The sequence below is a fragment of the Branchiostoma belcheri genome, unplaced genomic scaffold (genome assembly GCF_001625305.1).
Source record: "Branchiostoma belcheri isolate BF01 breed outbred unplaced genomic scaffold, Haploidv18h27 scaffold5, whole genome shotgun sequence".
Lineage (NCBI taxonomy): Eukaryota > Metazoa > Chordata > Leptocardii > Amphioxiformes > Branchiostomatidae > Branchiostoma > Branchiostoma belcheri.
The window spans coordinates 7,585,672-7,599,922 of record NW_017804131.1 but is presented as its reverse complement, the minus strand read 5'-3'; the positions used below and the strand labels follow the sequence as shown (position 1 = coordinate 7,599,922).

Genomic DNA, 14,251 nt, shown 5'->3' with positions numbered 1-14,251 from the left:
TTTGAGAAAAGTAGTAACTTTCTTGGTGGGGCAACCTAAAATTCTGATGGGCAACCTAATTTTTGCTGTAGGCACTGGGCAACCTGGTTCAAAAAAGTGTTTTGACATGTGTACACTAGACCGGAATACTCCAACATCCAGTATGATTTACATTTTGTACCAACCTGATGAAATTATTTTCGGAAATGCTTTAAGTAGTTAATCTTCTCTCTGCCACGGATGTAATAATAACTATATGTATTAGTTGAGGCAGAAGATAGTAGAGAAAATGTTAACTTAATTAAACACATTTGACATTTAGGGGCCGTTCATCAGATTGATTTTCAATTTTTTTTGTATTGCAGGTGGAGACTCTGGTGATGAAAGTGGGTCATATGAAGATTATGATGATGATGAAGAAGAAGAGTGAGTTATAATCATTTTTAATTATTATTTCTTCCATTGTGGTAATTTGATTTACTAGCATTAAATTTTGATCATTCATTTGATAAACTTAAAGCAAAATATTCAAATGATTATTTTTTGAAATTTTTCTAGAAAGAAGAAATTTATTTGGACATTCTTTGACAAATTTATCATCATTGCAAAATTTGCAAGCCAAGTCAATAGGTTTCTTTCTTGTTTAAAGTTAAAACTTTTGGTCCAACACAAAAAGTTCTCTCACCTAGAGCTTTTGGCCAGTCTCTCTGGTCTTCCTCAGTAGACTGACCCAGTGAAACTTCTCACGTGGCTTCTTTGAAGTATGACGTCAACACAGCTTTCTTTCTTATAAAGGTCTAAAAAAAAATTTAAATATAATTACAAACCTACTGTATAACTGTTACATAGAATTGTCATACCACAATTATCACAAGTTTGGGTGAAGATATAGGGACACTTACAAGTGTATTTTGTGCCTAGGTAATTTTTTGGAGGAATGGATATTTGTTAACTTGCCGGCCGCGGTATCATGAATTTGTTACCAGGCTTAGGTGTAGAAAATAGTTTCAGGAAAATGTGAATTGAGGGGTCGTGTGGTGCAATGGCAGCGTGCTCGACTCGGAACCGGTGGGAAAGGCATTTTACACGACTTTCATTGTAACTCAAGTAAAAATTAGTAAAACTATTGTATGTCCTGCATTTGTTTCTATGTGTGGGACACAACACCAGCAATTAGCTGCCTTTGTCCCACGTGTATTGCACTGTTGCAATTTCAATAAATCAAAATCAAATCAAATCATTGCAGTGCTAAGAAGACTAAAAAGGTGAAGAAGAAGGTGAAAGAACCTGAAGTGTTTGAGTTACCGGACGCTCAGATCAGCGGAGTTCTGCAGAACAAGAGGCTGATCGGGGGATGGGTGAAAAGGTTCTGTGCCGTGAAGGACTCCAGGTTCCTGGTGAGTTAAGGTTCAGGATGTTGTGATTATTTATGTCAAGGAAGAACAGGATTATTTTTCCCTCCTGTGTGTGTGTCGGTGTGTGTCTGTGTTTGTGTGGATGGTGTTCAGTACCAAGGACAGATCTGTTTGCCTGTAATCGACCACACTAACAATGCTGGGTGAAAAATGACTAATTTGCCAGTTTGGCCACCACAATACCCCTAATCCTACCCAATCTTTCAACCAGTGTCTATAGCTTTGTGTGTGTAGTGTGTGTCCTAAAAAGGACACAACATCTAGCCAGGAATCTAACCTGTGATCTCTTGATTCTATGTCTATACTAGCCTAACCAATCATTCAATGCCAAAACGTGTGCCTCAATTACTGAATTGTGTTCATTTACTGTGTTCATTTATTAGGATCCTAGATCCTACGATAGATCGCCAACTTGTCTTGTTTGTATTTTTCTTGGTTTTATCCACCTTGTAAATTATGCATGTATCTTGTCAATGTGTTTTATGTCTCGTTGTATGTTTTTGAGTAAAAGGGGTTATATATATTAAGCAACTTTTGTATTATATGTATTATATTGTATGTACAATAAATTGTGTTTATTTTCCCCTTACACCAGGCATACAAACGTGCGACCGACGAGAAGCCATATGTAGACATGTACCTGCCTGGCAGTTCTGTGGTGTACTCAGAGAAGGACGGGAAGAAACAGCACGTGGTGAAGCTGGTGGGAGGGGGGGACACTCATGTCCTGTCTGTAGGGAACAGAGAAGAGGCTGACAAGTGGATGAAGGTACCTTTGTCACGAAGGAAGTTTTTTTTTTACTTTAGGCCACACCAGTTTAAGTTCTTGGTTAACAGATTCTCCCACTTCATTTTTTTCTGATTTGAAAAATAAAAATTCAGAATCAAGTGCTCATATTTTGCCCTGAACAGTTGAAAACAGTCCTTTTCTCCCTAGATGTTAATACAGTTATTCCATCTTTCAATGCAATGGTATCATTAAAAGTTCAAAATTCATTCATAAATTTTGAACCAGCATGGTACATTGTATGTTGACTTAATGGCTCCTATCATGGTTCCATTTTGGGCCATAATAGGATGCCTAGGCCTGTTTTTATTTATTTTTTTCACCCGCCCGCTCCATTATTTTTCTTCAAAACTCTGTTAACCAAGAAATCAAATTGGTGTGGCCTTAGTGGTCGCCATGTAACACGGCCGATTGAGACCAGCCCAATTTCTCACAAATTGACCCAATAGGAGAAGCAGGGGTTATGAGGCTGGTCGGGAAAATTCCCTGCCCCAGTTCAATGAAAAGGTGATTTCAGTTGAATCGGAAAGTTTTTTTTATTGACAACCACTTGGATAATAAGAGGCAATGACTGTCTGTAGTTCTGTGCTCAAACAAATTTTTGACAGAATCACTTGATCTTCTTTTGTCTCTTTGATCCAGCCTCCTTTACTCCTCTCACAAAGTTGTTCTGTGTCCAAAATGACAAAAAAAGCTGGTACAGATTACTTACTTTCTCCCACACCTGTAGTTGTAGGAAAGATGTTAAGCTGTTTGGACATTTGAACAGCCATGTAAGTGTCCATTCCACATCTGAACACCAACATTTAGCTCTAAGAATCCTAGAAGAAGTACATGTACGAAGAATAAACTTTTAAGTCAGTTTTTTTTAGTTCAAGATAAAGTAGTATGCAAAGTGACGTCTTTTTTGTGTTTCTGCCTATCTTATCTCCTTTCGCCTCCTGGGAGGAACTTAACCAACACCCCCTCCCTTCTTACCTAGCTGCTGGAAGAAGAGACCCAGTCAGGTTCAGGAGGCATGCTGGCCCCGGGGCGTGCCAAGGTCGGCAGGACCCCCAGCAATGTCAGCGACCTCAGCAGGGGGTCAAACTCCAGCAGGGATGAGGTAGGCAGCGGGTCCTGATTGGTCAGTACTTAGGCTATTGATAAATCATACTAGTCATGTCTAGCCTAGTGCTAAGTACCTAAACCCACATTTAGGTTCAGGTCCGAATTCAAGTCCAGAGGTTTAGGTTCAGTTCCAGACTCGTAAGTCCGGACCTAAACCCATGGCATATACAAAATTGCATGTTCATTGGCAACCTTGCAATGTTGTTTGGGCAAAACTTTGGCCACATAACATGGAGGCCGACACTTGGCGATGTCCGATGGCAATGTTTTCTTAATTTTGCAGCACAGATTTTGCAATTTATGGAAGGTTGATTGATTTATTGATTGATTGAAAGAAAAGGGGTACATGTATGTGACATGGGTTTTTTCTGTTTACAAGTCCGGAACCGGTCCAGCGAAACCAGTACTAGTCTAGCCTATACTTAGTCTAACTAATCTTACAGTGTCTTTAAGAGAGCAAGACTAATGAGTATGTTCTCTGACACAGACTTCATCACTGAAGATCATAATGTATGTATTCCGAATAACTACAATCTTCACATTAATGTATAATGTACAATCATGCAGTTTTGTTTATAAGAGGAAGGCATATGTAGCATTTTTCAGCGTAAAGGACTGGTTGCCATCCTCTGTTCTTTAATGCTGGCATCCTAGCTTGTCCCTACAAGAAGGGAGCTGGCAGTAAACTACAATGTACAGAAGATAGCAACCAGGTTACAGTAAACTTTATAAAGTCCTTTCCTTTTGGATGTTGTTTGTAAGTCTTACCAAATGGTTATCAAAAATATGTTTCATGTTATATAATTAACATGTTTGTTGACTTTCCTCTTCACTAGGATGTGCAAGATGGCAATGATTCAGGGAAGAGCGGCACTTTGGAGAGGCAAGAGGATAAAAGGAAGAGTTTCGGGAAAGGTACAAACAGACATGATCATTAAGTAATAACATAGTAAGGCCACAATGGATGACATCCATGCGCGCATTGATTTTCGGCTGGTCTCAAAAAAAAAAAAAAGATCACGCCCCCCCGAGGCTCTGGCCTGGCTCTAGGCCTGGGTAGTCCATGATAGTTAGCAACAATACGGAGCCAGCTCAGTTGGTGTAAGGCGTCCCACGGTTGACCACAGCAAAGATCTCATTTAATATTATAATGACCTACTTGAATATTGAAATGAGCCAAATGCAGTCTTGAAGCTTGTACATATGCAACAGTTTGAGTGATAACCCACTGCCTCTGCCCCGCCTGCCGTTTTGCATTTGATTTGCGCGCTAATCCCATCCTGTGGAGTTAATTGGTACCCCTCTTTTGTTTTCAATTGGCTGATCAAGAGCAGAACGGATGTCAGGCTTGCATAAATACTAGTAACACAGACAAAACAACTGTAAACAATGATCAGCAAGTTCTATTTGAAGCTCTTGCTGTAAGTTACAACACATTTATTCTGATCTGAATCTGGCCCCCAAACAACCTGAAGATATATGTAAAGTTACCTCCAGCATGACCCACAAAGGGCCCCTTTAGGAAGGGCCACGGATATTAGAACCCATAAAAAAATGGGGATAACTGACAAGGAGAGTGGGCCACAGTGATTCCCTGTAACACTAACACTACACTACTAACAGATAAACATGGCCTCCTGAGCTCACCCAACCATCATGATGGTAATATAACCTCCTTGGTTAAGAGTCGTGAGCAAGGTCGGCTATAGTGTTCGGCTGTGCCAGTTTAGTATCTAAAACATTAGGGTGTGGACAGTACGTTATTAGAAATTGTTTGGAACATCTTGGAAAAGGTTAATAGCCCCCACTATTTCCGGTAAAGCTAATCTCTGCAAATTCACCCAGTATTGACCCGTTCAGACTATATGCCAGACAGTTCCCAGCCTCAATACACATGCTAGGCCCTGTTATTAGACTCGGTTAGACAAAGGAGATATGATATACCAAGAGACCATGGAGTTTGGTTAGACCAAGGAGGTTATATTTAACCTCCTTGGTTAGACCCTGTGAAAAAACTTTCGGAAGGGAAATGCTGTCCCCTGGATTGAGAAGGTAGCCTACATAGCAGCCCTGGTAACAGTCTGGCACCCAGGCTATGAGCCGTATAAACCTTTCATTCAATTGTTGCCAATTTGTTACTGTCTGTAAAACATTTTCTTTCAAGACCTATATTGAAAAAAAAGGAAAGCTGGGCCGAGCTGTAGTGAACAATTACTGCGTATAACAAAAGACAGCCAACCTTTTGTCTTGTGGCGGGGGCAAATTACAGATAATTACGTCTCATAGAGGTGCTAAATACAGGACTAATTGGCCTACCGACGTGATTGACAGCTAGAATTTGCTAAGAGGGTAAAGATTTATAATCTTAACTTTGAAGCATTTTGAGGAACTATAGCCATGCCCAGGGAACGTCAGATTCAAAGTAGAATGATTGGTATTGTCCTGAACTACCCAAACCTGTTTAGATCCTTTTGCTTATCATTAACTGTCTTTTGATATAGGGCAAGGAAGTTAGGGTTACCCTAAAATTGTGGCATTGAAATGGGCAAAAACATATTTCATAAAAAGCAGGAATAATATTTCAAATATATCAAAACAGTTTCTAAATGGTGACAGATGTAAGAATGTACCCTCCAAAAAGCGTCTGTCTATGATGTTGGCTATAGTTCCTCGATTTACGTTTTCTGTTTAAGAATTATGCATCATATCAGACATAGAAATATGCAAATATAAGAAATATAACAACATGAAAGTAATATTTCAACACTCAACAAGTTGTATTTTGCCTTTCCCCCAAGTTTGAACCATTTCTGACCAGCTACGGCTGAGTTATGGCATTTTTCCGAAAGGACCTGAAAAATCAGTAAATTGGCACCGTGGGACGCCTTACACCAACTGAGAGTGGTAACTCTGGAGGATGGCACCCAGGCTACCAAAGCTCCACGACTCAAGAACTCAGTACATACGTACAGTGTCGATTCATAAATTCTGCAAAAAGCCGGCCTGTCATAATACGTCGCTATGTACTGCCGCAAATTCAAAATATCAGCTTTGTATTCCTGTGGTTTAGTAGCATTTTTATTTTTGGTCGGAATTTTTTTATTCGCCCGCACGCACTAGTTTAGGGGTCTTCAAAGGATGTCATCCATAGAATTAAGTCGGTGTGGCCTTATTACATGTATGACTATGTTCCATTATTTCTCTGGTTCATTCATTGGCAAATGACTGAAAAAACCATAATGATTGTTTTTACAAGACAATGTAGTACACAAATAATCCAATATAAAATTACATATTAATGATATACATATTAATAATTATGTATGTGTGATTGTTCTAACTGCTTCATAACTGACTGGACTATTTTGTGTTTTGACAGACAAGAAGAAGAAGAAGAAAAACAAGGCTGGAGATTTTATTGTCAACACATTTGGGAAGTCCAAGGGGAAGAAACTGACTGCACAACTGAGTGATTCAGACATTGTTATCACTGGTAAGTTCCTGTGTCTGTGTACTAACTACTGCTTAAGGATCCTGGCACAATTATGATAGGTTTACAGTTGCAGAAAAATAAAGAGCATACTAGTACACAGTCAAGGAAAATAATTGTTACTGGATACATTTTGGAAACAGTCATATGTATCAAGTAGCATCCACTACTACATGTATTCTTCAGTAACTGAAACATCTGACAGTTTTGAAAGTCTATCCAGTTGCATGGGTAACAATTGTACATTTGCACAAGGATTTGTGATGTACAATGTGTACCAGTATTGGATGTTTAACCTTCATTGACTCAAAGAGCATATACTTGAACAGGCGTGGATTCTTAATGCAGCTGTATTCTTTTGTCACAGTGCATCATTTTTGTGGTTCCTACATGTAAGTGTCAATGCTTCAAATGTTCGAGTTCCAACATCCTGTTCTGACAACTCAACCTATGTACCAACACCCCTAACCTATTTCAGACTGGCAGAATTATGTTAGACTGAGTAGAGATTACCAATGATTTTCAGTTGATGATCTGAAATGACCTATCTCACTTCAGGTGTGTCTGAAGTTGCAGATTTCCAAGGCTGTATTATTGCAGGTGTGATGCATTCCTAGATGCATGTGCACTTTAGTGGTGTAGTATGAGGGTTGCACTGGACAAAATGGTGTTGAATGTACATGTATCTCTGTTGACATACATGTCAAAGTCTGGGTTCAAATGCTTTTTTATAAGTACCTGAACTGGTGCAAGTAACAGAGCAGTAAAACATTTATTGTTTTCGCTCTGTTCCATCTTTTTTTTTTCATTAAGGTTTGGGCAAGAATCTCTGAGCAGTAGTTTGTTAGGCTAGACCTTCTGAAGGTAAACATTATGTTTTGCGTTACAAAATTAATATTACCTTTAGTTAGTTATAACAAAAACAGCCTCCAGTTTAATTCCAGACTTCCAGTTTAATTCCTGACAACCTCCCATATATCAGCAACCTTAAACCCAGATGGGCTAATATCGCAAACCATAGGTAAACTCCTCAAAGCATTATGCATTATTATCATATAGCCGGGTGACGTTGACCAATCAGAAGGCTCCATTCCACATTCCTTATGTCGCCGTAATATCACAAATAGAGTCAAAATCGGGTATTTATTCATCGCAATCCATACATTAAACAAACCCAATAATCACCCGCATATGACCTCAGGTGACCCAATAGAACACAGCTCTAGTTCTAAAAAATCCAAAAATAACTTGAGTTGTGTTCCAATGACTCCCATAAGAACACCTGTACCCTGCCTGTGACCCAGTTAACGTGAACTCTACCCAGTGACCTCAGGTGACTCCATATGGAACTATGTTCTATTCAGCATGTGCAAGGGGTAAATAGTACATTGTGGCAGACTCACTTACTGCATCAGTTTGGATAGGCTATCGTGTAAGCTACTAAGTATATGATAATAGCGTTAATGGCCCGCCCTTTCTCAGTGAATATGGTGTGATAAAGCCTTGTCAGTTGCTATAACCACCTCATAAAGCCACCTCGTTCGCTGTGCTCACTTGGTGGCTTTATTCTGTGGTTATAGCAACTGACAAGGCTTTATCACACCATATTCACCTCGGGGCGGGTCATTAACCCTTAATTAACCCCCTGGGTTATTATAATTATGCATAATTGGATGAACCCCCAGGGGGTCGCGAATAGCTGCTACATATTTCTTACATCATTTTTATGGGTTCACCACACCACGAAGTGGTGTGGTGAAACCATATTGCTTTTTCTGATGTTTCTTCTCCTTCTCCTTCTCCTCCTCCTCCTCCTCCTGCCATATCTTTAAATGGATTCAGCTTCTTCATTTTAGGGCCTAAGGTCCTGAAATTTGGTATGGAGGTACAGTGGGCAAATACCCCTAGGCGTTTTTTAAATTATTGTGATACAGGCTTTTAGAATGGTTTTATTTGAGTTTTTTGGCTGTGTTATAGCAAATGTATTACTGTGTTAGTCTGCCTTGTTTACCACGTTTGGGCATGAGTCATGACAATGGAATGCAGGGCATCAACCTAATAGGCATGCAGCTTTCCTCTATACTTCTTGCTGATTGGCTGTTGGGATTTAACTTGATTAACACCTGCACAGAAGCATTTCCATACTGACAGTATGTCTGTATTCAAGTGTTTTGGTAGGTATTTCAAGCTTTCCTGCTCCAGCATTGGAATGCCGGGCATGGACGTTTTTTTTTTATTTTGAAAATCAACAGTTTGCATTATGCAATTAAAAATCCTAACCAATAAAGTAGGGAATAGCTATCCAACTGTTGTTTTAGTTGTATTTTACTTCATATTATAGTTATATCAATGTAAATCATTGTTTTCCCTTGTGTTTCCCATTCTTTCCCTGCCATGTCGTAAAATGTGGTGAACCCATCGCTGTATTTGCTCCAAAGCAAATATTGGCCTTTCTAGTTACTTATGGTTTGCGATATTAGCCCATCTGGGTTTAAGGTTGCTAAAAAATATGAGAGGTTGTCCGGAATTAAACTGGAAGTCCGGAATTAAACTGGAGGCTGTTCAAAGTTTTCTTTAAACCATGGTTACACTTTACTGACATGCATTGTTTTCCCTTTTACAGGGTATCTCAACATCTCCACTGCACTGTTAGGAGACACCAAGTGGACTCGACGCTGGTGCATGATCAAGAACCACTATCTAGAGGTGCATAAAAATGCCAAGGACGACTATGCTGAGTTGACGTTCCCCCTGAAAGGTTGCAGCTTGAAGCCTTACATGGACGAGACAAAAAAGGGCAAGAAGGATATGGCTATCCAGCTCAACAAACATGATGTGGAGATCATTTTAGAGGTACTGTTACAGTTAACTGTCTTAGAAATTTGAAAAGCTCTCAGGCACAAGTACTTTATTTGTTGATGCCTGCATTCGTATAAGGTCACTGGCATGTGGTGAAGAAGAGGGATAGGCTCTCATTCTACCTGATTTCATTATATTTCAGTCCATACCATGGTATGGATGAAATATATTGTGTTCCCTCATGTTTCTTCTCCTCCTTCTCCTGCCAAACAGTCAAAGGGATTCAACTCCGCCATCATTCAGCCAAATGACTTGAAATTTTGCATGGAGGTAGAGTGGGCCAACACCCCCAGGCGTTTTTTTCATTTTTTTGATACATGCCTTTGACAATTTTTTATGAAGGTTTTTTTGGGGCATTTTTCGCCAAAAAATGGATTTTTGGATCCTGAGCCCTGGTTTTACAACCGAATGATCTGAAATTCGGTATAAGGGTACCTTGAACATGTGTCTACGGAATAGCAGTCACATATTTGGCATACACCACTTCCAAATGACTCATTTGGGGGACTTTAATGGCTATTTTCAGCAAAAAAGGGCCAACAGTGCTATACCTGTTCCATGTTCTATCTAAAGAATGGCCTGTTCCATCCATGGAACACGTGTTCCATTGCGGGTTACCTGGGGTCACATTGCACGTAAGTCGTGCATAATGACCCACACATTCAATTTTATGTGCCTAAGACCTTCAAAATGTATCAAATCTCATCATTGTTAGTATTTGCATACCTGTAATAAGATTAGTAAAGCTTTCGAGATTCAATGTGCTTGTTCTTGCATCTTTGTTCTCAATTCAGGGTTGGACAAGTTTTCAAAAATCCACTTGCCCCATCGGGCAAGCACATGGTCATTCCTACTTGCCCGAACAAATTTTTCACTTGCCCAATGAAAAATATAAATGACATATTTCATACATTTTTACCGCAAGAAATTTTTTCGTTAAAAAAGCACTTTATATTGTTCTATGCTTGACCAATATTTTCCAAAGTAAGGAGGTTTGAGACTTGCAAATGGTTCCCTGACGAAAAGTCATATTATGGGAATACATTATGGGAAAATGATGAGAGATTTTGCTCCAAACACTGCCATATCCCAAAAATTTACTTGCCCAATCGGGCAAGTACAGGGGGATATTTACTTGCCCGAACAGTGCTTTTACTTGCCCTGGGCAAGTGGGCAATGGGACTTGTCCAACCCTGCAATTACATAGCTACTATATAATTCATTTATTTGAGAATCTTTGCCAGTTTTACACTGGGGTAAGTTTGGAATAGTCCACTTTTGCGTGGGAGGGAGATGGACTGAAATATGCTGTATTTGCTCCCAAGCAAATGTCGGCCTCTCTAGTTCTATTATGTTCTACCTTCAACGTTACATGATGTTACACTTGACTGAATGTCTATTGTTTCTCTTATCTTCGTAGTATGATTTCATGTATCATGCATGTTATTTAAGTTACTTTGATTTGTATCAATTTGTAATTAGCATATAAACTTTATTTGATACTTATGTTATGATTTTATTGATTTTGATGTTAATGGATTTTGTTCAGGGTTTTCCCCCAGGAATCATTGAGCCGCCCATAAGCCGATATGTATTTCTTGGCTAAAGAAATAAAACAAACAACCATGCCCAAGGCTCAACAACACATTGTGGGCTACTGGATAACCTTGAGCCTTTTCTTTTAGCAGGATAGAATTAACGTCAAATCTAATTATGTCTGAACAGATGGAGAGTTCTGAAGACCTGGGACATTGTACATGTACAGTAGCATCCTCTTCTAATGCCCGGCACAGCAACTTATTGCCTCTATGGCTGTTGGACCTTACTTTTTAAACAAGATTACATACATTGTAGTATTACATGTATGTTAGACTTGATGTCAACTCTCCTTTATTCTGGTCAGGCAGAGAGTTCAGAAGACCTAGGGATGTGGCAGATTGCCTCTATTTGGCTTGAAAAAAGTTATTAGGTTTTTACCTTGAGCTTATTTTTTCCAAGCATATACATGCATTGACTTGATACCAAATCTGATTATGTGTGAACAGGCGGAGAGTTCAGAAGACTTGGGGATGTGGCTGAGACTGCTGGTAGAGGAGACCGGCTCGTCCAACCCTGATGAGCTCAGCTCCCTCAGCTGTGTGTACGTGGACATAGAACCTGACTCCAAACCTGACAGACCTCCCATGATCAAGAAGTTCTCTCAGGTAGGGTTGCACAAGTTATTTCCTGTGTGTCAAAATGACCTGAGTGCATTATCCTGTATAGATAAATAATTAAAAGTGAAATAAAGTGAAATTTCTGGGTGGTAAAATGTAGGCAGGTAGGCAAAACAGGATATTCAGAGACAATTTTCTTGTGTCATTTTTTTAGTTTAATGAATCACCCCTATCCCATAGCATACTGAAAAGCAGAAGCAAAATCTGTGAAGCAAAAATGATATGTTGCTGACAGAAAATAGTTACTTGTTTCATAATTTGGAGGTACTTCAAACGCTTCAAATATGAAATGATGAAAATAAGCAGAAGATGTTAATATCAGACATTTCTTCTTCTTCATACTATTTATAATTTAAAAATGAACCATCAAAATTACAGATTTTCACTTAAATGCAAGTTAGTGTATGTACATCTACCATGTAAAAAGATGATTACAGAAACTAATGCTCCTGACTATATTTTGCTTTATTATAGGACAGCATCACAAGTTCAGGAGAAGCATACATGGACTTGTCATATCCAGACTCTAACGATCAACCTGCAAAATTTGTCGACAAATCTCCCAAACCATCTCCCAAACCATCGCCAAAGCAACCTAGGAAAAACGAGAAGGCTGCGACTCTTGAAAGAGAAAAAGCTGAAGATGGGAAGAAAGGAGACACTCTAGAATCCGAGGATGGAAAGCCTAAGAAAGAATGGAAACTCACTCTTGGCAAGCAAAAGAAGGAAAAAACTCCTGACAAAAATGAGAAGGAGGAGAAAGAAAAGAAAGGTGGTTTCATGGACAGGTTTAAAAGGAAGAAGAATAAGTCGAGTGAAGAAAAAGTAGAAGACAAAACAGAGGGAAAAGAGAGTGCCAAAACGGAAAAGGAAAATGTGGAGAAGAAGGAGGAAGTTAAGGCAACCGAAAAGGTTGCTGAGAAAAAGGTATCGACCACAGGAAAGTCAGCAGCAGAAAAGGAAGTGGAGAAAAAGCCACCTGCAACAACAACAGCTGGTATGTTTGTGCTCTTTACTTTTCTGAAACATTTTATTCAAGTCAGATTGTGCCAGTCCCATCAAGCATGGAAAAATCTCACCAGCCCTGGTACTTTCTCTGGTAAAGTGGTGTCTAACTTAATTGATAATGATAAATAATAAATTAAATCAAAAGGATCATTTTCAATGTTAACAAAGACAGGTAATTTTACAACTGTCAAATGATAGCGTTAAGTAAAACTGCGTTTTTGTTTACCACGATTTTTGGTTGATTCCACCAGCAGTGAAACTTGTAGTGGCTGTTACCAGACTGACAGTAAATCTTTCACTTAAAATACTTAACTACTTAATAATATATTACTTCTGTAATATATAAAATAAATAGATTGTATTTGAGGTGTGATTTAGAAGACATACGCAGTCATGCAGTATATAATTGTACATTTTTATTCACTGACAGTCTGATGTGTTTACAATGATGATGAAACAAAATACCCTCAGGTCCCAGGTACGGGAAGGAGAGAGCGCAGGCAGAAGTGACCAGACTGGAGAACAGGAAGGCAGAAATACAGGAGGAAAAGGAGAAACTGAGGAACAAACGGGTCGAGCTTCGAGCCAAAAAACAGGCTCTCAAAGAAAAGTTTATCACCGATCAGGTACTAAACATCACAATCATGATAGATTCACACTTTCCACAAGTCTGTATGAAGCAGTATGAAGTTGTATGATTTTTTACTTTCTAGATTTAATTGTTGTTTATTGCAAATTCATGCCCGAGGGCTAATTGCATACAGACATTGACAAGAAAAAATGTGGTGATATAAGACTATTTGCTAACATGAAGTTCTACGTGTACGATATACTTATCAAACCTACTATCTCTACTTAAATCTAATAACGTTGGTATACATACAGGATAAACAGTAGATATGCAATATATGAACAGGTAAGAGGAACAAGGTAACTGCTATTCAGATCTACTGTAAATTCATTTTTGTTCGCGGGGAATAAATTTCGCGTTAGGAAAGGAAAGGAGATTTTTGCGGTGTTTTACGTTCGCGGTTGAAACAATACTTAAACACGGTAGTACATTTTCAGTGCCTTTACTAAGGTTACAAGATTCCTCTTATAAGTCATTGCAAAGGTCATGGACAGGCTTAGCTGGTAGTACACAATATTGTGGCAGTATGCCGCTATTGATGCATATATTCCACTATTGTCTTATCTATTTTCACATACAGAGAAGCTCGGCGCGGTTCTTGTTGAGAATAGATAGAGAAGGAGGATCAAATAGCGCGGTTCATGTTGTGGAAACAGTAGAGAGAGAGAGAGAGAGAGAGCACAAAAATGTGTTCCTGGCTGGAAGTGCAGTCTTGAATCAGCACCATCGGTTTTGTGAACAGGTGTTAGTCGGTGA

General features: G+C 39.1%; 1 protein-coding gene across 1 annotated transcript in view; it reads left to right on the top strand.

The window, feature by feature from the left end:
- The window catches only part of LOC109480106 (actin filament-associated protein 1-like), a 36,992-nt gene that overhangs the window by 17,627 nt on the left and 5,114 nt on the right, over nt 1-14,251 (top strand). Inside the window, 10 exon segments of the mRNA XM_019782261.1 lie at nt 345-405; nt 1,226-1,376; nt 1,990-2,163; nt 3,164-3,286; nt 4,128-4,206; nt 6,671-6,784; nt 9,405-9,634; nt 11,686-11,844; nt 12,331-12,853; nt 13,336-13,490. Of these exon segments, the coding sequence (XP_019637820.1) occupies nt 345-405; nt 1,226-1,376; nt 1,990-2,163; nt 3,164-3,286; nt 4,128-4,206; nt 6,671-6,784; nt 9,405-9,634; nt 11,686-11,844; nt 12,331-12,853; nt 13,336-13,490 (1,769 nt within the window).